The sequence below is a fragment of the Haematobia irritans genome, chromosome 5 (assembly GCF_050003625.1).
Source record: "Haematobia irritans isolate KBUSLIRL chromosome 5, ASM5000362v1, whole genome shotgun sequence".
Taxonomy (NCBI): domain Eukaryota; kingdom Metazoa; phylum Arthropoda; class Insecta; order Diptera; family Muscidae; genus Haematobia; species Haematobia irritans.
The window spans coordinates 32,630,575-32,657,002 of NC_134401.1; the positions used below are offsets into that span (position 1 = coordinate 32,630,575).

The 26,428-nt window shown below is 35.5% G+C and overlaps 1 protein-coding gene across 6 annotated transcripts in view; it reads left to right on the forward strand.

Annotated features, from left to right (window-relative positions):
* Window positions 1–26,428, forward strand: part of sona (sol narae metalloprotease) — a 268,095-nt gene that overhangs the window by 117,754 nt on the left and 123,913 nt on the right. For all 6 annotated transcript variants that reach the window (XM_075308719.1, XM_075308717.1, XM_075308718.1 and 3 more), the window contains one exon: window positions 23,362–23,463. In XM_075308719.1, coding sequence (XP_075164834.1) covers window positions 23,362–23,463 — 102 coding nt within the window. The remainder of the gene's footprint in view (window positions 1–23,361; window positions 23,464–26,428) is intronic.

Sequence of the window (26,428 nt, forward strand, 5' to 3'; positions counted from 1 at the left end):
ATATGGGGGCTATATATAATTATGGACCGATATGGACCAATTTTTGCATGGTTGTTAGAGACCATATACTAACACCATGTACCAAATTTCAGCCGGATCGAATGAAATTTGCTTATCTTTGAGGATCCGCCAACCAAATCTGGGGATCGGTTTATATGGGGGCTATATATAATTATGGACCGATGTGGACCAATTTTTGCATGGTTGTTAGAGACCATATACCAACACCATGTACCAAATTTCAGCCGGATCGAATGAAATTTGCTTCTCTTTGAGGCTCCGCAAGCCAAATCTGGGGATCGGTTTATATGGGGGCTATATATAATTATGGACCGATGTGAACCAATTTTTGCATGGTCATTAAAGACCATATACCAACACCATGTACCAAATTTCAGCAAGATCGGATGAAATTTACTTCTCTTTTAGGCTTCGCAAGCCAAATCTGAGGGTCCCTTTATACGGGGGCTATACGTAAAAGTGGACCGATATGGCCCATTTGCAATACCATCCGACCTACATCAATAACAACTACTTGTGCCAAGTTTCAAGTCTATAGCTTGTTTCGTTCGGAAGTTAGCGTGATTTCAACAGACGGACGGACGGACGGACATGCTCAGATCGACTCAGAATTTCACCACGACCCAGAATATATATACTTTATGGGGGTCTTAGAGCAATATTTCGATGTGTTACAAACGGAATGACAAAGTTAATATACCCCCCATCCTATGGTGGAGGGTATAAAAAGTTAATAAATTGAATGGTCAGGTACATGGTTTTCCCGACCATGTAATGTAAGCATTAAATGGATGCGGCAACCATGTCCAAACATGTTTTTTCTGTGCGCATAGAAACCAAAAATAAACAAGAGAAATAGAGTATTTATCCTGTCGAAATTCCAATTATTTGGTATAGAGCATTTCCTTGTTCGTTTTACCCTTTTTCAAGAGGAGCACACCAAATGAATACCATGAAATTGTGGCAATTACCTTTTTAGCCTGCGCAGTGGATGAGTTGGCAAGGCTAGGGACTACCTTACATATTCCAGGGGAACTGGAATCTGTTGGTATGCCCCTGGCTACCTGCAAGCTCATGCTGCGTGAGAAGGCTGTTATGATGGCAAATGTTCGATGGGAGAATTGCAAGGACTGTAACGACACCAAGCAAATATGGCCCCATATAAACTTATAAATCTATGCGAAATTTCACGTAAATGGGAGTATAACTTTGGCCCCCTGGTCATATGAGTGCATATCGGACGGAAGGTATATATGGGAGCCATATCTAAATCTGAACCGATTTCAACCAAATTTGGCACAATTACCGATACGACTAAACGTACTCCTTGTGCGAAATTTGAAGCAAATCACGACAAAGCCCTGGATTTTGAGGCCATATAAGTTCAAATCGGACGAAAGATATATATGGGAGCTATATCTAAATCTGAATCGATTTGACCATATTTGGCACATACAATAGTATCGTTAAAAGTACCGCTTGTGCAAAATTTGAAGTAAGTCAGGACAAAACTCTGGCTTTTGAGACCATATAAGTCCAAATCGGGCGAAAGATATATATGTGAGCTATATCTAAATCTGAACCGATTTGTCACACTTAACGATACTATTAAACTTCACGATACTATTAACCTAACCTAACCTACCTTTTTAGCCTATATTAATTGGACCCAGGTTTGGTCGATTGCCACGAATCGAGAAATGAACTCTCAGATTTCGCTTAAAACACTACTCTGAAGTGGGCTCACGGTGGTATGTGATATCTGAAAGGCCAATAAGATACACCCTCCAATAAGATACACCCTCATTGTAAATTGTTTTTAAATATATTCTCCCTGGTAGTTACCATGAGCTCATCATCTCTTATACGAGATAGTTGAAAATTTTATATTCATTAATTAAGAAACTAAATTCTATTATTTATTAACTTATACTATTTATTTGTTTATAAACCTCCTATATTGGAAGATAATATCTGATGAATGCGAAAGAATATATTATATTCTTCAGTTCGAAAAATCGAAAAAATACTGTGAATTCAAAGGGGATTTTGTTTATCAAGAAGTCGAATTTTCAAAAGGCTTTTTCAAAAAGTGGACTTTTTGATTATTAATTCAATCCCTATTTCTACTGTCACAAGTATTTAACGCAAAAAAGACCTAAGCGGATAATATACTCATCAGGCGGTGAGGTGGTTAAGGTCCGGCAGAATTTGATTGGAATTTAAACTTGTTGTGAAAATACAAAGTAAGTAGGGTCCCACATTATCATAACTCTAATAAGGAGTCTTTCCATGGTGCAGAGGCCGTTTCCATCGGTCTAGTGCAATTGAACTCAACTTTTTATTTTTTATATGTGCTTTTTTTCTTATAGACAATTTTTATTAAGAAAACTAAAGTTAGGTGTTTTTACTAACTTTCTTATGTGATTTTTTTTATAAGATGTGCTTATAGCCTTCTCAAAAATTTGTTGACTTGGTACGGTCTCTCAAAAACTCGTTTTGGCGTTGTTTCCTATATTGTTGTTTATTATTTAATATTTTATTTTTACAATTAGCCCTTTATACCTTGTATGCAAATTTTATACCGCATTCATTGCCTCTAAACTTTTTGAACCAGCCTTAACATTAGCATTAAGAAATCTCATATTATAATTATTCACTAACCCTGAAAGGTAAACTACTTATTGGTCCTAACTCACGGTTAATAACTCTTTTGACTAGAGTTCGCTATGGACATTCACTATGCAATATTTGTCAATAAATCTAAACAATCAATCTATAATGATTAAACTAAAATAAATCTTAGTCTCACTGCTAACAACAATCGCGCCACAAACAAAAGGTACAGGAGATCGTTCAAACTTACGAGTAATCATAGTCCAAAAAGTCGTAAAAATGTCTGCACCAAACATGCACACATATACATGCATACAGCTGGACCACGTGACTAACAACTATTGTTTCATAAAAAAACTCGAACTGCCACTCATTCTTTAGTTTTTAAAAAGAAAAATTGTTATTAGCATATAACACGTTACAAGCATTAGTAATTATAAATATTGAAAGTCCATAAGACTCTGTCATTAATGACAAAAACGATGCAAAACAAACACAAAAGGTTATGGTCAATGTTTAAAGATTTTAATTTTTTTCTTTAAATTAAAATAAAACAATAAAAAGGTGGGTGTTGGTTTTGTTCTGATAAATAGTCGGTGTCATTATTTTCGTCAAAACCAATTTTAAGTATACCAGTGTTATTGTTAACAACGCTTATGGCGCTGGAATAATATCCCTATTATTAAGTGTAAATATATGCAATTGTTTTCAAGTGTAAATATCTAAAAGGGGTTTGGAATGTGTAATGTATGTATAATATAACATAATAAATATGTGGTAATTTTAGCATTCTTTAGGTCAGCAAACCTAAAACCACAGTAAACCGCAATAAAACAAAAGACTTAAAACACAAACTCATTTGTTAGTGTTCAGCAATAACAAAGAATTAGGAATGGTCTTAATTTTAAAGTTTTCGGTTAAGAAACTTTTTGTCAAAGTAGAGTTTTTTGGTAATCCCACTAATCCACTTTGAATGTTTTCAAAATTGATTCAATTTCAGTATTCGTATTGGGTACGAATTATTGTTTGTTGTAGCCAACCGACATTTGTTTTTAGATGAAAACAATTAATCGAAACGTCAACTATGAAATGCATATATAAATGTTCCATTTACTACATAAAAAAATAGTAAGAGTAGGTAACCCAAGCCAAAATTTTTGACCAAAATGAGTATCACACTTTTTTCCAGGACCCCTTTTGAAATATCTGGATGTCGGTTTTGGAAAATATTCCCGTCGTGATGTTACACCCCAAATAGTTAAAATAGTTTGACAGTAACGCGATTTAAATTTCGTGTGGAAATTCATTCGTTGTTTTTCCTACTTTAGTGTGAGTATGCAGTGTTGCCTGTATTGGGATTTTTTTTTTCCCAAAATGGTAATATTTTTTCGTGGATGGGGACGAAATATTTGAGTTGAGGACTTGGGGATTTGGTGGGAAATTTCTAAAAAATTTGGGGATTTTTTAGAAATCGATTTACATGAAATTCTGTTTACATTCCTAAGTAAGGAGCACTGGGAATTGTCAAAATTTAAAGAAGAAAACTCTCCCTTATTATAATAGTGTGCAAATATGCAGGACTTTATTTTTGGGGTCCAAGAGCTAATTTATAAATGTACTCAGTCAGGCTAAGACATTTTTCTACAATTGTAAAGGATTTGGACTCAAATATTGCCAGCTTATTAGTGTTTCTCACTGATGATATATCCCATAAATATGGAAATGATGAAGATGATTCGCCTTCGTATTGATCACCCACCAAATTTGTATACTTAGAAGTATATTTTCGTTACTAAATGCAAGGCGATCGAACTCCCATTTTCATTTCACGAGCATTTGGAAGATGATCATCTATTTGGTGTTTCGAGATCTTGATAATATTGCAGCCCGCAAGCTTGTATAACAATTTTTGTTTCAATTCTTAAATTATTATTGATTTTCTAAAGCTGAACCTATTTCTTTATTTTTTTCTTAAAAAATTTTTGTCAAAAATTTATTATTAATTTAAATTGGGACGAAAGCATCCCAATTTGGGGACATGAGCCAGAAAAATACCGGCTACACTTTGAGTATGACCAATGCCCGAATTTTTTTTGTAAAGAGAGGTAACTCATTTGTTTTTTACCACGATAGGTTAGGTTAGGTATAGTGGTTGCACCCTATTTCATGCTCACTTAGAATATTCAGTACATTGTGTTATCACCGTGGAGAGCTTCTCTTTGATCACTGAGTGCTATCCGATTCCATGTTTACCTCAATTACAAGGAAGGGGGGATGAAATAGGTTCGCCAAAACAAATAAAGAATTTTAAAATTGTGAAAGTAGTAGGGTGGTTGCAAAAACGCTAAAAATTAAAAATTTTTATACCCTCCACCATAGGATGGGGGGTATATTAACTTTGTCATTCCGTTTGCTACACATCGAAATATTGCTCTAAGACCCCATAAAGTATATATATTCTGGGTCGTGGTGAAATTCTGAGTCGATCTGAGCATGTCCGTCCGCCCGTCCGTCCGTCTGTTGAAATCACGCTAACTCCCGAACGAAACAAGCTATCGACTTGAAACTTGGCACAAGTAGTTGTTATTGATGTAGGTCGGATGGTATTGCAAATAGGCCATATCGGTCCACTTTTACGTATAGCCCCCATATAAACGGACCCCCAAATTTGGCTTGCGAGGCCTCTAAGAGAAGCAAATTTCATCCGATCCGGCTGAAATTTAGTACATGGTGTTAGTTATGGTCTCTAACTACCATGCAAAAATTGGTCCACATCGGTCCATAATTATATATAGCCCCCATATAAACCGATCCCCCGATTTGGCTTGCGGAGCCTCTAAGAGAAGCAACTTTCATCCGATCCGGCTGAAATTTGGTACATGGTGTTAGTATATGGTTTCTAACAACCATGCAAAAATTGGTCCATATCGGTCTATAATTATATATAGCCCCCATATAAACCGATCACCAGATTTGACCTCCGGACCCTCTTGGAAGACCAAAATTCATCTGATTCACTTGAAATTTGGTACGTGATGTTCATATATGGCCTCAAACACCTATGCAAAACTTGGTCGATATCGGTCCATAATTATATATAGGCCCCATATAAACCGATCCCCAGATTTGACCTCCGGAGCACCTTGGAAGAGCAAAATTCTTCCCATTCGGTTGAAATTTGGTACGGGATGTTAGTATAGGGCATCCAACAACCATGCAGGAATTGGTTCCTATCAGTCCATAATAATATATAGCTCCCATATAAACCGATCCACAGATGTGACCTCCGTTGCCTTTTGGAGAAGCAAAATTCATCCGATCTGGTTGAAATTTGGTACGTGGTGGTAGTATTTGATATTTAACAACCATGTGAGTTGAAATTTGTGGATGACAGTCTTTCGTAGAAGTTTCTACGCAATCCATGGTGGAGGGTACATAAGATTCGGCCTGGCCGAACTTACGGCCGTATATACTTGTTTTGTTTTAATTTTATTGTTCAAAACAAAAATGTCGGAAATAACATCAAATTTGAAATCAGTTTAGATTTATTCGAATCAGCTGTCTGTAGCACGAATTATGGTCTTCAAACGGCCGACAAAGCCATCACATGCTGCACCAAAGGGACTCTGCGGTATTTCCGCCCAAGTGCCGTCTTGAGACGACCGTTACTCTGATATATTTTTTTGTTACCAGCTAAAGGGTGTGACATTGTGGATGAATTTCCTAGTTCGCCTGATTGCTCTCGGTTTTGTTGACTAGACTGTTTCAAATATTGGAATTAAAAACGCGTGCAGAAAAGGTTTGAGGTCACCAATTTGTAGAGAAAAATGTTAACACGTCTGTTTTATTCAAAAATTCTCAAGGATTCTTTTTTTTTCATTTCTTTTGACAATAAAATATTGTAAATTCAAGGCTTACTATTTTATATTTTGATTACATAGAACAAGTAAATTATATTAAAATAGTGTGAAGGTGTATGCTAAACTACCTTATTCTACAAATTTCCCCATTCGCAAGAGTCCAACGGATTGCTATCCGGATATTTTGGTGGCCATTTTCTGGTAGAAATGAAGCAAAGAACATTCTTTCCAAGGCATTCTTGGTTGACGAGTGCTGATGCGATGGTGCTGCGATGGTGCTGTTGAATATCCATGATCTATGGCCGCTGCCCAGGGCTTCTAGACGGTCTTTAGAACATTTTCTCGATAATATTCGGAATTAATTTTGACCCCTCCCCCACTTTAAGAAATTTTCTCGATAATATTCGGAATTTATTTTACCCCACAGGCGATAAATACGAGCGGAGAGAGATTTTTAACCGTTCAGGAGGCCCACACCATTGCCATCTGCGGCGTTTGAATTCTGTTAACCAATCGAAGGTTCCAGTTGTCCTCTTTGGCAAATAAAGCCGATCATTTTGTTTGTTCACAAACTCACTTTAGAATAGCTTCTTATCGGAGAAAACCAAACTCGGTAACTGGCCAATTTCCTGCAAGCCAAGCAACTTGCACTTTTTGAAACTTCAATGGCTTTAGTCCAAGGTAATTTTGCAATATGCGTATGTTCAGCTAACGAGGGAGTTTTCACTTTTCGAATAATTTCTGGTGGTGTTACCGTTTTTTCGTCCTTTCTATGGACGAAAACTAGGAGAAACTAACGATTTATTCAGATTTAAAAACTGGAAGGCAGTAGCCACTTGTGGTTTCCAGCCAATTATAAAGAATAACTTTATTTCTAAATGTAATCGATAAAAATGCTTTTGTAAACTTGTAAACAATAAAGTGAATTGTCACTGGAATAAATCTATCAGCTGTTAGACGAGTGGCTTTGGAATGATAGCAACCAGAATTTTGTTACAATCTACATATCTGCCACCCTGTATATAAAAGGTTAGGTTAGGTTAGGTTAGGTGGCAGCCCGATGTTCAGGCCCACTTAGACTATTCAGTCCATTGTGATACCACATTGGTGAACTTCTCTCTTATCACTGAGTGCTGCCCGATTCCATGTTAAGCTCAATGACAAGGGATCTCCTTTTTATAGCCGAGTCCGAACGGCGTTCCACATTGCAGTGAAACCACTTAGAGAAGCTTTGAAACCCTCAGAAATGTCACCAGCGTTACTGAGGTGGGATAATCCACCGCTGAAAACCTTTTTGGTGTTCAATCGAAGCAGGAATCGAACCCACGACCTTGTGTATGCAAGGCGGGCATGGTAACCATTGGACCACGGTGGCTCCCTTGTATATAAAAAGACGATCCGATATGAACGAATAAGAAAATACGACATCAATAAATACAATGGGATGATCTGTCTGTATGGCTGATAAAATTTCAAATTTCAGGCACGTTAATGGAACTTTTCGATTATTATGTGTAACCTTACCGACTAAAAACTTTAATTCTATAAAAACAGAAGTTAAGCTTCGTTTGCAGATTTAGATTATAGAAGATGTCACCAATCCATAGAAAAGGCATGGGTTTCCACTTTGACCATATTGGTCTATTGTGATTCCTCGTAGTTGTTACTCACTTCTTCATTAACTATGTTCTTCCGCCAGAATTAAGCCCATCCTGTTATTATGCCTTTTAACGCCCTCAAATCCTCTTTATGCGACGCCATTAGAAATCCAGAGTTCGTACTACTCTTGTCATATCAATTTGGTTTGCTGGCATTGTGGATTTGCATAAACAATTTTATTATATTTATTCTCCATGAATTCTAATTCACAAAATGTAAGAGATCTACTTTAAATCAATTTAAAATAACGTTGCAATCGCCAATAATGGGACAAGTGCATGTATCCACAAATCTGAGGGAAACTTTAAAAAGCCTTTCAAAAATTAACATTAACTTACCGGATCATTGTTTCCTTTTTTTTTGTTGTGGATTATAACCCCTTTGTTGGTCCAGAATATTGAACATAATAAATCATGTTGTAACTATTGGGTTTTTATTCCATGATTTTAAAAATTTTGGCATCCAACTGTTTTTTTACCTTGACAAATGTTAAAAAACCGCTGAGAATAAATAACAAAAAACCAAAAGTGACTATTATTTTGTTTGTAGTAAAGCATTGTTTTATTTTTTTTTTTTTTTTGTAAACCACACAAAAAAAATCACTCAAACTTGTTACAGAAATTTTCATGAATAAATGTCTATGTCAATAGGATGTATATCAAAGTTGTTTTCTTACAATTTTCCCCCAATAAAAGAACAACGAGCCTTCAAGATTTTATTTGAAATTACTTTTTTTTGTTTATTTTATTTATTTCTTTTGTTTTTTGCTAAAAAAAAAGTCTATGCTTGGTTGGTTATTTATTCTAGAGCAACTAGAGACCCCTCTACTGTTCATGGTCATCGCAAATAAGACAATTGCTGCTGTTTTTCTTCTTTACCACGAGTAGCCGGTCAATGTTGGACTCTAGTTGAAATTGAACTATGCTTGATGTTGCTAAATGGTGCCTCACATTCATGCTGTGGTGGTGTCAAATATTTGCCTTAACACCATAAATTTTTGCATTGTTGTCTTTGGCAAACAGCAGCCTCGGCTTCAACTAGACATAACAACATCTCAACTCAGGATCAAGTCAAACGACCAATGCCAAAATATTCAATTTTGAAATAAAAATCTTTAATGTCCCATGAAATGCAGTTTAAAAATGGAATTTTTCTGTTTTTTGTTTGTTCTTTAACTCTATTGTGGTTGGTTTTTCTCAATTCTGTAATTTTTTTTTTTTTGTTAGAGTAGAACATGTGTCTTTTTTGATAACACCAATTGTGTATATATATTTTGTTGTTATTTTTTTGATAATTTTAATTTGCAATTGAGATAGAAAACTTAAACAAATAAAAATCAATTCCACCTTGGCTATTTGGGATCTAGTAAAAATACCAGTAGCATTGGTATTATCCATTTTTGGGATTTGAAGAATTTATCAATAAAATAAATCATTTTAATCTCAATTAAAAACAGAAGTAATGCAGGTGTAAAAATTGCAATAAAAACTATTTTGAAAAATAATTAATAACAATGTTTAATTGTTATATGTCCACACAATGAACTAAACGGATTTGTTTCATTGCAAGACAATATGTGAACCCACTTACTGGGAAGGGATAATAAACTTCTGAAAATTTTTTTGCTCTTTGGTCGAAACTGGGGTTGAACCCATGATCCTTAGTATGCAAGGACCCGTTGAAGTCAAATTTCTAAATAGAAGATAACATGTTCAAGGATGTTTCCTTATATTCGAGATTGTATGGAAAATGGATTGAAAGTAGATATGCAATATTTCTTTTAAAAATGGATCAAACTATTTTTGAGTACATCCCAATAGAAATACGCCATGCTGTTATAGTAACATTTATCTTTACCTATATATACCTCTAAAAGTATGGCATGAATAATTATAAACTTTAATGAAAGCAATTTATTGAAAGAAACACAATAAAACAAAAGACTTAAGACACAAACTTTTCAATGGAAGTCATTGCGCAATCAGACGGACAGAGATATGCAAGTGCAATCAGACGGACCATCAATAAAATAGGGAATTCAATAGATATCCATCCAATGTCCTATGAAAATTTGTAAACGTCCGTTTTTGTTATCTTACAATTGCTAGAAAATCATGTGATTTTTATTGCAATGACTTCCATTGAAAAGTTTGTGTCTTAAGTCTTTTGTTTTATTGTGGTTTTTCAATCAACTGCTTGCATTAATGTGGATAATTATTCATTCCATACTTTTAGAAGTATATATAGGTAAAGATAAATGTTGCTATAACAGCATGGCGTATTTCTATTGGGGTATACTCAAAAATACTTTGATCCATTTTCTAAAGAAACATGGAAATAGTGAAATAGAAATCGAAAATATCTAAGAAACCCGTAGGTTAGAATACCTTGATAATATGCCATTCTACCAAAAGTAAATAATGCAATGGAGTAATGCTCTACACAGAAAAAAATTTAAACTGTTTTATAGGAAGAATAAACTCACTCGTGCGAAAACTGAACTACATTGTACTTCACATTTTGAGATTTCCACAAAACGTTGTTAAATCCAGGATAATTTAATGCCCCGTTGTTATTTTTAATTTTTCACGAAATAGAAGAAGAAAATTATAGGCGACAAATATTGAGCATTTTAACCATACAGTAGTTTATTCTTATTATTTTTGGTAATCGTATGAAAATATTCTTTTGCCTTCGGGAGCCATCGTGGTGCAATGGTTAGCATGCCCGCCTTGCATGCACAAAGTCGTGGGTTCGATTCCTGCTTCGACCGAACACCAAAAAATTTTTCAGCGGTGGATTATCCCACCTCAGTAATGCTGGTGACATTTCTGAGGGTTTCAATGCTTCTCTAAGTGGTTTCACTGCAATGTGGAATGCCGTTCGGACTCAGCTATAAAAATGAGGTCCCTTGTCATTGTGCTTAACATGGAATCGGGCAGCACTCAGTGATAAGCTAGTAGTTCACCAATGTGGTATCACAATGGACTGAATAGTCTAACATAAGTGAGCCTGATACATCGGGCTGCCACCTAACCTAACCTTTGCCTTCGGTCATTGAATTGCATTTATGTGTATGGTCATTGAACTTTGTACGCACGTTTAGATCATAAAATGTTTGAGACATACTTAAAAAAATAAGATTTCATTGAGCTGTTGAAAATTTCGAAAAAAATAATAAAATTTAACTACAAGCAAATATTTTTTTCCGATAAAAATAAGTTAAATTCAGCATTAGTTTAACTACGGATTTTTTTTCTGTATAGAGCATTTCATCGTTGAATACTTTGTCTATAAACGATTTCGAACACTGCGTAGTTCGCCTTTCATACTCGGCTAAAAGAAAAAAGGAAGTAACATACAGTCGGTCTTCAGGTATTAATATTACATAAATTTCTAATCATGAAAAAATGATGAAATAAAAAAAAATATTTATATGATATTTAACAAGGATTTAAGCATGATTGTATTGTTTTCTTCAACTATCCTTGACCCACACTAACCAGTGTATAAATAACCGCATTGCCATGGACCTGATGAAGGTGCAGCGCCCACAAATAATTGAATTACACAGATAAAGAATACCATGCACATGTTCCAAAAACAACAAAGAAAAAATTCTTAAAATTATTGTAATTATTTGCATTTTCTCTGGCTAGATAAAAGACCAATACAAAAAAATGTAACAAACTTGTTTGTTCTTTTTTTTTGTTAACCTCAAAGAAACTGCCATCATTGGGGGCAAGTGTAACAAAACAAAAACTTCTTAGAAAAAAAAAATCCAAAATGCACTTGTTATCCTCGCCCAATTGTGGCGGCCAGCAACACCAATATTGACGTAGTCGATCTTGTTTTTGAACCATATTCAAGGTTATCATCACCACCACAATTGTTTTTTTCTGTTTTTTTGGTTTGAGCCAACACAAAAAAAACATATAACAATACCGTAAAGTCCACAAATAATCAATATCAATAGCTAAGAGAATTTTTCTAATGGCTAACAAATCGAGTAATCTTGTTCTGTTTTGTATAAAACAAAACTTTATCAATATAACAAGAATACTTTTTTTTTTTGAGAAAAACAAGACTAAGCTCTGAAATTTACCACCTTAAAAAATAAACAATTCGCATGTGTCAACACAATTTGACGGTCAAATGCAATAGAATTGATCGTTAACTATATTCATATATTCATGACAGCGATTAAAAATACAATTTATTAAAGAAAACTACTAAAATTGTGAACCATAAATTTTAGGGGGTATATACAATTATGATTTACAGATATGGAAATTTTTTTTCGAAATGTTCTGCCACGAAATTAATCGTTAATTGGAGATTGATAATATCGAGATATTCTAACAATCGGACAAAATTACTATAACTATTACACACCATTATATAAATAGATCGAAATTTACCTAAAATTATTTAATTTTTGTCAATCCTCTAATACTCGTTTACCTATATTTTCGAAAAGCTACGTTAGTATAAGGATATCTAACGAACCACACTGACTATATTCTCATAAGTCAGTAATTTAGGTATTGAAAAGTTAACCGGAAAGAGAATATATATCGCGCATATTTACTTTCTAGCCACTTAAAAATGGTCCCTGATATTTGATGACTGCGATAGAATGCATTGTTTTACTTAGGAAAAATCGAAATATCACGAGGCCAAATGAGGAGGATGAGTGCTCTTGTTTTCTTCAATGTCTAATCGGTCATGGTAGTACAGGTTTGATTCCAAAAACCACTGTGGCCATCACATTGCCGCCCGAGGGGATAATCTTCGTCCTGTTCGTAGCGCATTAGGTGGATGCAGTCCACGGATCGACTGTATAATCTTCGTCCTGTTCGGAACGCATTCGGCGAATGTAGTCCACAGCAACACCTGTTTCTTGGTCTTTTTTATTTTCACAGTGGATTCATAAAGGGTGATTTGTTAAGAGCTTGATAACTTTTTTTTTAAAAAAACGCATAAAATTTGCAAAATCTCATCGGTTCTTTATTTGAAACGTTAGATTGGTCCATGACATTTACTTTTTGAAGATAATTTCATTTAAATGTTGACCGCGGCTGCGTCTTAGGTGGTCCATTCGGAAAGTCCAATTTTGGGCAACTTTTTCGAGCATTTCGGCCGGAATAGCCCGAATTTCTTCGGAAATGTTGTCTTCCAAAGCTGGAATAGTTGCTGGCTTATTTCTGTAGACTTTAGACTTGACGTAGCCCCACAAAAAATAGTCTAAAGGCGTCAAATCGCATGATCTTGGTGGCCAACTTACCGGTCCATTTCTTGAGATGAATTGTTCTCCGAAGTTTTCCCTCAAAATGGCCATAGAATCGCGAGCTGTGTGGCATGTAGCGCCATCTTGTTGAAACCACATGTCAACCAAGTTCAGTTCTTCCATTTTTGGCAACAAAAGGTTTGTTAGCATCGAACGATAGCGATCGCCATTCACCGTAACGTTGCGTCCAACAGCATCTTTGAAAAAATACGGTCCAATGATTCCACCAGCGTACAAACCACACCAAACAGTGCATTTTTCGGGATGCATGGGCAGTTCTTGAACGGCTTCTGGTTGCTTTTCACTCCAAATGCGGCAATTTTGCTTATTTACGTAGCCATTCAACCAGAAATGAGCCTCATCGCTGAACAAAATTTGTCGATAAAAAAGCGGATTTTCTGCCAACTTTTCTAGGGCCCATTCACTGAAAATTCGACGTTGTGGCAGATCGTAAGTCTATTCATGATGAAATGTCAAAGCATACTGAGCATCTTTCTCTTTGACACCATGTCTGAAATCCCACGTGATCTGTCAAATACTAATGCATGAAAATCCTAACCTCAAAAGAATCACCCTTTATTTTATATCAAAGGGGAAAATCTTGCGTCGAAGGAGAATAGTCACGGTACATAACATCCATTCTGCAATCCGCCCAACAACATCCATTCTGCAATCCTGCCAACAAAATTATTTATGGTGAGCGAAATATGCGAGGCTACAGTCAATTGAAAAGTTGCTGTGGGTAACATACTGTATGAAATTTGGTATTAAAAAACTGTCGTTGCGATGTGTGCCTTATTTTCTCACTGCGAAAATTAAGTAAGCAATATTTGATCCTACGTTACGTATTTGATCCTACGAAGGAGTTTACAAGTAGTTTTGTAACAGTCGACGAAACATATATAGTACACCTGAAACTAAAAAGATGTCCAAACATTTTGCACTCGTACGTACCCCTAAATATAATAAATAAAGAGAATGAAGAGATCATTACCGTATTTTTCATACTGGTTAAAAAAGATAATTAAATCGCCGTTTTTAATATTCTCTAGTAGTAGAATAAGTACTCTCGTAATTAAACATATCCTCCAATCATTATGATTGTTTTGATATCAGTTTAAAATCAAACGTTGACTAAACTACAAGAGTAGCTTAACCAACAGAGGAAAAGTATTTTTGTTGAAAGAGGGAGGGATCACGCTCAATATAAACCCAGCCAACTGCACGATGATTTGACTTCGGTAAAGGAAAAGCGATATGTTTGTGCAACTTTATGAAGGCAAAGTCGACTATCAAAAACTTTTTTGGGGTGGTTCAAGTGTAATTCACATTGGGTTTAGTGAATTATCCGAATTTATTTTGATAATTAGTTGACAGTTTCGCAGCAAGTAGAGGGTGCTTATGAGAAATGTGGGAGTTGCAAAACGATCGTCCATCCAACCATCTTATACTCTAAAGGGCTCCGCCCAAATAAATTTGGAAAACATAATTTTCCTCTGTTGGAGAAGCTACTCTTGTAGTTTAGCCACCACATTATTAAAGAAGAAACCAAAAAACAACAAATCTTATTGCGAGAGTCACCGATATCTCTGAAGAGGACATTCTTGATGACTCGATCGAAGCGGCTGATGTGACGGTTGTTGAAAATCTCGATGGTCTGGCTGCATGTGCTGCCTTAAAAGTTCTCCTGATGAAAGGGGACATAGATATAGTTCTTATTCAAGAACCATATGTTTACAAAAACAAAATATGTGAATTAAGTACTCCGGGGTTCAAACTATTGCAGTATACTGGTAATGATGTAAATCGAGCCTGTATAATTGCTAAAAACGAGCTCAATTTGTTTCTGCTTCCCTCAATGTGCAATACAGACACTGTCGTTGCAAGTTTAGAAATAGCCAAATGCAAATATTGGGTATCTTCGGTCTACATGGGACATGACAGGGAGATGCCTCCATATGCCGTTAAGACCTTAGTGGAGGAGTCACTGAAAACAAAGGCGAAACTCATTATGGGATGCGATGCGAATGCACATCATAGTATATGGGGAAGTAGTGATACTAATGCAAGGGGAGAGTCGCTAATAGAGTTTATTTTGCGTACTAATCTGGTAGTTTGCAACAAGGGAGATGTCCCAACCTTTGTCACTAAAAACAGGCAAGAGGTTTTGGACATCACCTTGGCCTCGCAAGAACTAAATGAAATGATATCTGAGTGGCAGGTTTTAAGTGAACACAGCTTCTCAGATCATCGCTACATCAGTTTCAAATTTGATGTTCATATCACCAAGATCATATTTCCGCCAAATGTTAGGAAAGCTGACTGGAATAGGTATAGGGAATCGTTCAATATGATGATACCGGAAATAACAGAGACAAATATGAGAAATGTGCAAGATATCGAACACGCAGTGGAGCGGATTACTAAGGCCTTCAACATCTCACTGAAAGCTGCATGCCCTAGAGGAAAGCCAAGGGGGAAACATCGACCACCATGGTGGTCTACGGAATTAAGTAATATGAGGAAATCCTGCAGGAAGCTCTTTAACAAGTCAAAGTCCACCAGAGCCCCTGAGGACTGGGACGCTTACAAGAAGAATCTGAGAGGATACAAGCGAGAACTGAGAAAGGCTCAGCATAACTCTTGGAATGCTTACTGCAGCAGTATTGAGAATACGTCCGAGGCTTCCAGACTACGGAAGGTTCTAGCATCCACCAACTCCGCTCCAGGTTTCATTAAAACATCGGAGGGCAATTGGACAACGTCCAGTAAGGAGACGCTGGAGGTACTATTGGACACACATTTTCCTGGAAATCAGACGGTTGAACCATGTACTGGCGGTGCCACAGTTGCTCAGCGGTCGTTTCCTGTCGAGGAAATTGTATCGGAAACTAGAATAAGATGGGCGCTAAATAGCTTTGGACCATTCAAATCCCCTGGACCTGATGGAATTACTCCGGCGGAGTTACAAGCCGTAACTGACAAAATTATCCCCTGGTTGTCGGTGATATATAAAGGATGTATCAACTTATCATATATCCCAGGAAAGTGGAGGGAAACAAAAGTCGTTTTCATACCTAAAGCGGGAAAAGCCTCTCACTCGAGGGCGAAGGATTCCCGACCAATCAGCTTATCCTCATTCCTACTTAAGACTCTGGAGAGGATGATAGATATTTATTTTAGAACTAGCATCGATTCAAGTTTGTTCTCGAAACGACAGCATGCATACTCGAAGGGCAGGTCTACTGAGACCGCACTACATGAACTAGTCAGCTTTATTGAAAGCTCACTATCTGTCAAAGAATACACAATCGTGGCGTTTCTAGACATCGAAGGGGCGTTCAATAATGTCCATCCGAGCTCGATATTAAATGGACTGACAACTCTGAATGTTGATCCATGTATACTCAGGCTGTTAGACGAACTGCTAATGAAGAGACGTATTTAAGCCACACTAGGACAAGCAAACATACAAAGGTATGTGAACAGAGGCACTCCCCAAGGAGGAGTCCTATCACCTCTTCTTTGGAATGTTGCTATAAATAGCCTTCTGGTTACTCTAGAAAAAGAAAGGATAAAAGTGGTGGCATACGCAGATGATGTGGCTCTGGCAGTCAGGGGAAAATTCCCATCCACAATCAGAGATATTATTCAGAGGGCCCTCCGGATGACTGAGAAATGGGCGAAAGACAATGGTCTTGGGGTAAATCCTGCAAAGACAGAATTAGTCATGTACTGCAACGATCGCAAAACTCCCACGGTTAGGCCTATTTCCTTAGGGGGTATTGAAATTCCCTTTGGTGAATGTGCAAAATACCTTGGCGTTATTTTGGACAGGAAGCTGAACTTTAAGCTTAATATTGAAGAAAGGGCGAGAAAGGCAACTGTAGCTTTGTACTCGTGCAAAAAGGCAATAGGAAAAAAGTGGGGACTGAAACCAAAAATTGTGCATTGGCTATACACGGCAGTGGTTAGACCTATAATGCTATATGGTGTTGTAGTCTGGTGGCCGGCACTTCAGAAACCGACTTGTTTAGATAAAGTTCAGCGTATGGCGTGTTTGTGTATTTCAGGCGCATTCAGCAAGACAGGAACAAATTCCCTTAATGTCGTGCTGCATCTATTGCCTTTAGACATTTTGGCCAAACAGTCAGCTGCAACAACGGCTGTGCGGTTGCGCGAACTATCGCTGTGGTCGGAAAAAGGTTACGGTCACAGTTCTGTCCTCAAAACAATGCCAGATGTGCCTAACGTAGTGGATTACACTTTGGCGAGTCCACTTTTCGACAAAAAGTTTGAGACTCTAATCCCCAACAGTGAGGCGTGGTGCACACAGACCCCGGGGAATAAAGAATATATAGATTTCTACACTGATGGCTCCAAATTGGATGGACAAGTGGGGTTCGGAGTATATTCTAATGATCTGGAACTTCGAATAGCGAAAAGATTACCTAATCACTGTAGTGTTTTTCAGGCTGAAATATTAGCAATAAGAGAGGTGGCGAATTGGCTGAGAAGTAATGTTCCAAAAAATGTGGGCATTAATATATACTCAGACAGTCAACCTGCAATAAAATCCTTGGACTCTGTGTTCCTCAACTCGAAAACGGCCATCGACTGCCGCAAATCTCTCAATGAGATGGCTGAGCAGTACAATATTCACCTAATATGGGTGCCTGGCCATAGGAACATACCGGGGAACTGCGAAGCGGATGAGTTGGCAAGGCTAGGGACTACCTTTCATATTCCAGGGGAACTAGAATTTGTTGGTATGCCCCTAGCTACCTGCAAGCTCATGCTGCGTGAGAAGGCTGTTATGATGGCAAATGTTCGATGGGAGAATTGCAAGGGTTGTAACGACACCAAGCAAATATGGCCCCATTTCAACTTAAACCGCACACTAGATATGCTAATGTTCTCGAGACGTCAGATATCACTCCTGATATCTGCTATAACGGGTCGCTGCCTGATAGGCGATTTTGCAAAAACTATTGGCGCGAAGTATAATGACTATTGTATGAGCTGTCATGATGCGGAGGAAAAAGAATCAATTAAACACCTCTTGTGTGAGTGTCCTGCATTTTGTGTAAAGCGCAAGCAACTTTTAGGAGCATATAGCTTCAGATTACTGGCGGATCTGGAAAACGTTAACTTAAGCAGTCTGCTAATATTTTTGGAACAATCTGGTTGGTTCAACAAAGAAAAATAATCAAGAAGGTTCAGCGGTTAAAACTAGAAGTGCCCATATGTAATAGGTACTTTTAGTTAATGTGGTATCACAATGGACTGAATAGTCTAAGTGAGCCTGAATCTTAATCGGGCTGCCACTTTAACCTAACCTAACCTAACCTATCCTCCAATTTTAATTCTATAAAAAAAAACAAGTAAGTAAAGTAGAATATCGGGCGGGGCCGACTATATCATAGCCTAAACCACCCCTACTGAAGTAGTAAACATAAGCATTTGTGGGGTAACATTGGTATAGGTTTGAGCGATAAACCGCATTTCCATATTTAAGAACATTAAGGGGTACATTTTTATGGGAATTTTGTCACAAGTATAACTAACTAATATTGAGTCCATTATTAAAAACGAAGAAATCGCTCACATAGTGTGGGTAATAAATCAAAATTTGGAAAAATCGGGCAATATTATAATACATAAAAATTTGAAACTTGAGTAGCATTGGTTAATAAATAAGAGTATTATGGCCAAATTTGGGAAAATCGAGTGATGTATATATATGGGAGCTATATCTAAATCTGCACCGCTTTGGATGATATTTTCCAGGTGTGGTTGATACCATAGAGTGTTACTGTGTGCTAAATTTGAGTAAGATCGGTTAATAAATGAGACCACTATAACGTTATTAGGGACAAATTTTTCAAAATTGGTTACTACATATATATGGGAGCTGTAAATCTGAACCGATTTGAATGATATTTTGCAGGTTTGGTAGATATCTCAGAAGGTTACTGTGTACCAAATTTGAGTAAGATCGGTTAATAAATAGGGCTATTAAGACTAAATTTTCGAAAATCGGGCGATACATATATATGGGAGCTATAGCTAAATCTGGACCGATTTCGGTAAATTTTTGCACATATAGTAAGTACTATAAAAAATTAGATTTGGCCAACTTTGAGTAAGATTGGTCGATAAATAAGGGACTTATGGCCAAATTTGGGAAAAGCGGGAGATACATATATACGGGAGCTAAATCTGAACCAATTTCGATGAAATTTGGCATACTTAAAGGGTGGTCAATTGGATTACTTTGTAGCAAATTTGACGCGGATCGGTGGGATCTATATCTAAATTCGATCCGTTTTTTTCCAAATTCAATAGCGTTCGTCCTTGTACCAAAAAAAAACACCACATACCAAATTTCATCAAAATCGGTCAATAATTGCGACCGGAACCTGCGGACAACAAATACATGGATGGACGGACAGACGGACGGATACCAAGAGCTAGATCAGGAGGTGATTCTGAGTCGATCAGTATATATTTTATGGGGTCTAAAATCAATATTTCTGGTAGGCACATTATGTAGCAGATCAATGTTATTATACCACTATGTGGTTTAGGGTATAGAAACAGAAGACTAAATTTTCTCAATTCGCCTGAAATTTCAAATTAAAATTTTATTTTTCTTCAGATATACAATAATAGCGACCGGAATCATGCGGACATCAAATACATGTATGGACGAACAGACGGACGGACATCAAGAGCTAGATCGACTCAGGAGGTGATTCTGAGTCGATCGGTATATATGTTATTTTATGGAGTCTAAAATTAATATTTCTGGTAGGCACATTTTTTGGCAGATCAAAGTTATTATACCACTATGTGGTTTAGGGTATAAAGACAGAAGACTAAATTTTCTCAATTCGCCTGAAATTTCAAATTCAAAGTTTATTTTTCTTTAGATATTTCTTGTCAAGTGTTATCCAGTTTCCAGAAACATTTAATATTAAACATTTAAAAGGCCCTTTAGAATGTAGATAAAAATTCTTCTAAAAAATGCAGTTATGGCCTCCACATACCGACTCTCAATTATAATAGGAATGAATGAATGGCTGAATCTATATTATTTATGTTCTCAAAAAATAGTTTTAACACCATCACAGCGATTAATAATAAAAAAACTTCATTTTATGGAATAAAATTTGATATTAATACTACATTTTTCACATTTCTATCCAAATCAGTCTAGCCCCATAGTTTTATGATACCCCCTTATATGAACAACTTAGTTTTTCTGCATTTATTATAATCGTTATAGGTGCGTATGAGTAACATGACTTCACATGACTTTTGATCTCAAATACATTTTTCATATTTCATGGCCTCCACCACCCCTCTCAGTAAGCCCATTCAACCAACAACCATGTGTTTCATTAATTATTTACGGTGTGCCATAGCCAATTGTCGCTGTTGACAATACAAATCATAAATTGTCAATTAAATACGGCCGATTGTATATTTGTTGTTTCAGATATGCTGTTGCTGCGGTTGACTCTGTTGACTCTAGGCTTCAACGCCACCGCATAATATAGTGAGACATTTCAATATTTATGCAAAGTGACATTTCAATACATTGACATTTTAGTTATGCGCTTTGTTCCGAAGAAAAAAGAGAAATACAGAAAAACATTTGCATTATGATCATAACTATGGACATAACAATTAATTAAGCATATAATTTGAATTCATTAATAAAATATGTTTTTTAAATTGATAAAAAAAAATAAACGTTTAAGAAAGCATCTAACGTTATAAATAAGGGATTACAACGGTGAGAAACTAAATGATTAAAAAAAATCTATTAAAACAAGGCACCTCAGAAATCAGAACGGATAGTTCATATGCGTGACTGAAGGCTAACGGGGGATTATTTTATATGAATTTCATATCATATTTAATAATTGCCTATATGAATATAGAAGCAATTTGTATGATTATAGAAACAATTAATTAGTTAGCGATATCGTTGAACCTTGACATTGCACATTCTATCAAGTTCTTTTACATTAAATGTTACACTTTAAAAAAACATCGCTATGTTTTTGGTTTCTGTTTAATGTGTGTCCTTAATCGAAGTAAAAATCGTCGCCAAAAAAATAGTGAAAATGTTCTTTTTGGTTCCGGAAGTGGTGCAAAATTGGCGCAGAAACGATGAATTTAACTTGGGCTTGTTATAGGACGGATATTCACCATTGCAACAGTTGTTGCACTGAATTTACATAACTTTTTAAGGTGTGATCCGAATTCAATGCTTTGGATATGAATTTTTTTTTTTGTGATATTTTGCTAAATAATAATAATTTTTATAATTTATAATGCATTCAAACGCTTGTCAGAAACGTTTAACCTTAAATATTTTCAAATAATCGCAATTTTTCTCGTATAGTTTTAACATTTTTTTTTCAACATAATTTAAATAATTTTTAACACTTTATTAATTCTTACTCTGTTTTTAACATATTTGAAACAAAAAAAAAATAAAATTACTTTTTAAAAATATGAAAACAGCAAATTATAAAAAAATTGGAAACCAGTTTCTGTTAATTGTCATATGTTGTAGTTGACTGTAGAAACAATAAGCATTATTCGACTGTTCACCACTTAGGTGAATTCTAACAAATTAGCTTTCTAAAAATAAATTTCGTGTTGTTGCATTACTATGTAACAAAACGAAATAAAACTAAGATTAAGGGACTCGTAAGTTATATGAAAAGATGATGTACAGCGGGAGAAAAGATGATTCAATTTGTAAGAGGAAATTTCCCAAATGTTTTCCCCATAAGGAGTTAGCATAAAGGGCCCAAAATTGAGTTATCTCTCCCAGCCAGATCTATACTAAAGGCTGTGGAAAGGTTCATTCGCCCGAACCGAAACATGTACAGTCCAGGCGTGTATAGATTGGTATCTGGCGTTTTCTTTTCAATGGCTCTATTAACCATGTTCCTTAATCTACTATATCTGTCCATAAAGCTCGAAAAATAATTGTATAATTAGATATAATGCATTTGGACGTCAATTGCCTGTTTCGGTATCAGACTAACATGTAATATAATAAGCAACGATGAGCCCGTCGTAAAACTAGGAAGAAACACGACTAATGTACGCGTTAGAATTGTTGTTGTATCCTGGAAACCAGTTTCTGTTAATTGTCATATGTTGTAGTTGACTGTAGAAACAATAAGCATTGTTCGACTGTTCACCACTTAGGTGAATTCTAACAAATTAGCTTTCTAAAAATAAATTTCGTGTTGTTGCATTACTATGTAACAAAACGAAATAAAAATAAGATTAAGGGACTCGTAAGTTATATGAAAAGATGATGTACAGAGGGAGAAAAGATGATTCAATTTGTAAGAGGAAATTTCCCAAATGTTTTCTCCATAAGGAGTTAGCATAAAGGGCCCAAAATTGAGTTATCTCTCCCAGCCAGATCTATACTAAAGGCTGTGGAAAGGTTCATTCGCCCGAACCGAAACATGTACAGTCCAGGCGTGTATAGGTTGGTATCTGGCGTTTTCTTTTCAATGGCTCTATTAACCATGTCCCTTAATCTATATCTGTCCATAAAGCTCGAAAAATAATTGTATAATTAGATATAATGCATTTGGACGTCAATTGCCTGTTTCGGTATCAGGCTAACATGTAATATAAAAAAATTAATTAAAATAAATTCCTGTGTAGTTAAATTAAAAAAGAACTTTCGGAGGACATTTTTGGAAATGATTTCAATTTTGTCTTAAAATAATATGAAGGCCTCTTAATAGTTTATATAAAATAATATGAAGGCCTCTTAATAGTTTATATAAATTTTAGATTTATATGCAATTCTTCAATAAATCATACATACTAACCTTTGTTATTATGTTTTCTCTCACATTTCAGCATTCACATTCCAGCGATAAAATCGGTGAAGTTTACCAGGATGAAGAAAATATGGCAGCTATTTTAATGCGACGTCATGAAGTCACCGGTGATTTAATAATGGTAAGTCAGTACAATGATGTCAAACTAGCCATAAATACGAGAAATACTCTTTTTTTTTTTTGAAAAAAAAACATTCCAAACCTTATTATAAAGATAATTATAGTAAAAGCATGAAGTATGCCAACAAAGTTGAAAAATAAATGCACTGGAAAACCGCTAACAAAATGACCTTGAAAGGCTAGCCGTAATTACTAAAAAAAACAACAACAATAACACAAATATTTATACATACTATAAGTAGTATACCTTATTCGTACTTTAAATCAACAACGCATGAATAAATTAGTATGAGAAAAAAGTTGAAAAACAATTACAAAAGCGCAAACAAAGGGGGCCATATTTTCCTATAGTTGAACGAAACCGTTGAGAATTGTGGGGTGTAGGGTTGAGAGAAAAAAAGTTGGCAAGATTACAAAAAATAACCTCATAAAGTGCGGTGTATAAGATGTTTGCCATTCTCTTAATAATACAACGAAACATTCTTTGGATAAGTGTTAAAACGATATAAAGATATCCGTCTGCCTATTCGCCAGGAGCTCAAACAAAGGCGTTGATATATTTTCCTACAGTTGAACGAAACCATTGGGAATTGTGGGATGTTGGGTTGAGATAAAAGTTGCAAAGATTACAAAAAATATCCCGATGACGGTTGCCATAGTTAGTAGAATTCAGCCAAAAATGGTAAATTTTTTACTGTTTAATAGATTGATAGAATTCTTGATGTTTTGGTAGATTTTTCAAAACATTGTTCTCCAACTAAGTGGTACTTTAATTTTCTATATAAATGGAATTTTAACCATATTTTCTACAGAAATAAAATTTTGAAAAAATGTCTATAGAAATACAATTTTGAGAAAATTTTCTAGGGGAATAAACTTTTTTATGTTATTGTTGGTTTCTTCTTCAATCATTATTGTTGTTTTTGTAGCTTAACCAACAGAGGAAAACTATGCTTGTCAAATTTATTTGGGTAAAGCCCTATAGACTGCAAGACGACTGGATGTACAGCTGTTTCTGAATTACCACATTCCTCATCAGCATCCTCTGCTTGCAGCAAAACTATCAACCAATTATCAGAATAAATTCGGGTAATTCAATCAACCCAAAGTGATAGTCGGCGTTGCCTAAAAAATTTGCAAGCATTTTTCTTTTCTTTTGCCAAACATATATAAATAAAATTTTTGGGAGGAATCATTAATTCCAAGATGAAAATATTTGTTTCATACTAACCACAAAGATTTGATCAAAAACCTCAAAAAAAATATATATATTTTTTTAAATATGGTAAATTGTGGTAAAATTTTCTTCAATTGATTCCAATACGGTTTATGTATAATACGATTATCGTTTTATTAATAACATGGAAACATTCCTTGGATATACACGGAAGAAAAAGACTGTTTTTCATATGTTTGGGTGTAAAAATTATATGTTTGGAACTCAAATTTTTTAACACAATATTTTTAAATGCAAGCATATAATGTTCATAAACTAGCATAACATGTTTGGGACATATATGTTAGAACATATGATGTTTGGGACATAAAATGTTTGTAAATTAATATGCTTAGATGCAAACATATACTAATTTAGAATTAGCCTATAAACATATATGTGTTTAGAAAGAGAGACCTAGAGAGTATGCTGGAAGTAAAATAATGGAAGTAACCAATTGGCGCCTTAAAAATATATCCACACAAAGAAAATTTCATTAAATTTTTTTTTTCTACCAGTGTATGCCCTAAGGTGAAACATAATATGTTTGAATAAGACAAACAATATTTTGTTTGCACCAATCCCGAGTCTGAATTCGGAAAATAATGTTGTCATTAACTCGTTTTTAAAGGACTTTGATGGCATATGCAGAAAATAAGCTGACAAAACGAAAAAATTTAAATTTGCTTCCTAGGAGCAAGTACTCAAAACCCAAATTTAAAAGAGAATTGTGTCTTAAAAGTATACTTATTTGTATTCTCCGTTTCTTTGGCTCGGAATCAATACCGAAATTGTTAAAGTAAAGACAAAATCTTTAGAACCGGGCATGCTTTTTTTTCAGTGTGCTAATTGAAATAAAATGTTCACCGAACCCGCCTCTCAATAACTCCATTGTTACTCGTTCTGTGTGGCATGCGGCACCTTCTTGTTGAAACCACATGTCGTGCAAGTCAACATTTTGCATTTTGAGGAAAAAAAACGTTGGATATCATCCCACGAAAACGCCCATTCACAGTTACGTTACGATTCTCATGATCTCTGAAGAAGTACGGTCCATTAATTTCACCAGCCCATAACCCGCACAAAACTGTGTCTTTTTCTAAATGCTGAATTAGTAGCTTTGCAATGCTTCTGGATGATCTTCACTCCAATATCGACAATTCTTCTTATTTACGTACCCATTGAAACAAAATGAGCTTCGTCGCTGAACGCAAAGGCGCGCGATTAATCTTCTTAACCCTCTAATGCCCCAATTTTTTTGCCAGCTGATTAAATATTCAATGTTAACGATACAAAAACAAGAAAACGACACAAGAAAAATGTATACGCTAAAATTCAGTGTATGCTGCAAAGCCCCTTGAACAGTTTTAACTAAGTTTTCTTTTTATTTTACCCATTTTTGTTGGCTTAAGGTGTGTTTTACTAAAAGCTTCTTCATTTAACGAAACCCGCCTAAAGGCGGGGTTGGGCATTAGAGGGTTAACAGAGCACTCATTTTGATTCAAAATTCAAAAATATGCTAGAGTTGTTCGTTGTAAGACAATTCATGGATAAATTATAGACCAAACTGCCTATTCAAACTGCCTATTCATTCAGTTGAGGAACTTCGATTGATGTCACTTTAACATGCAGACAGATCAAAATTCCCTATTTAAAATAATTCACCACTGTGGTATCACAATGGACTGAATAGTCTAAGTGAGCCTGATACATCGGGCTGCCACCTTACCTAACCTAACCTAACCTAAAT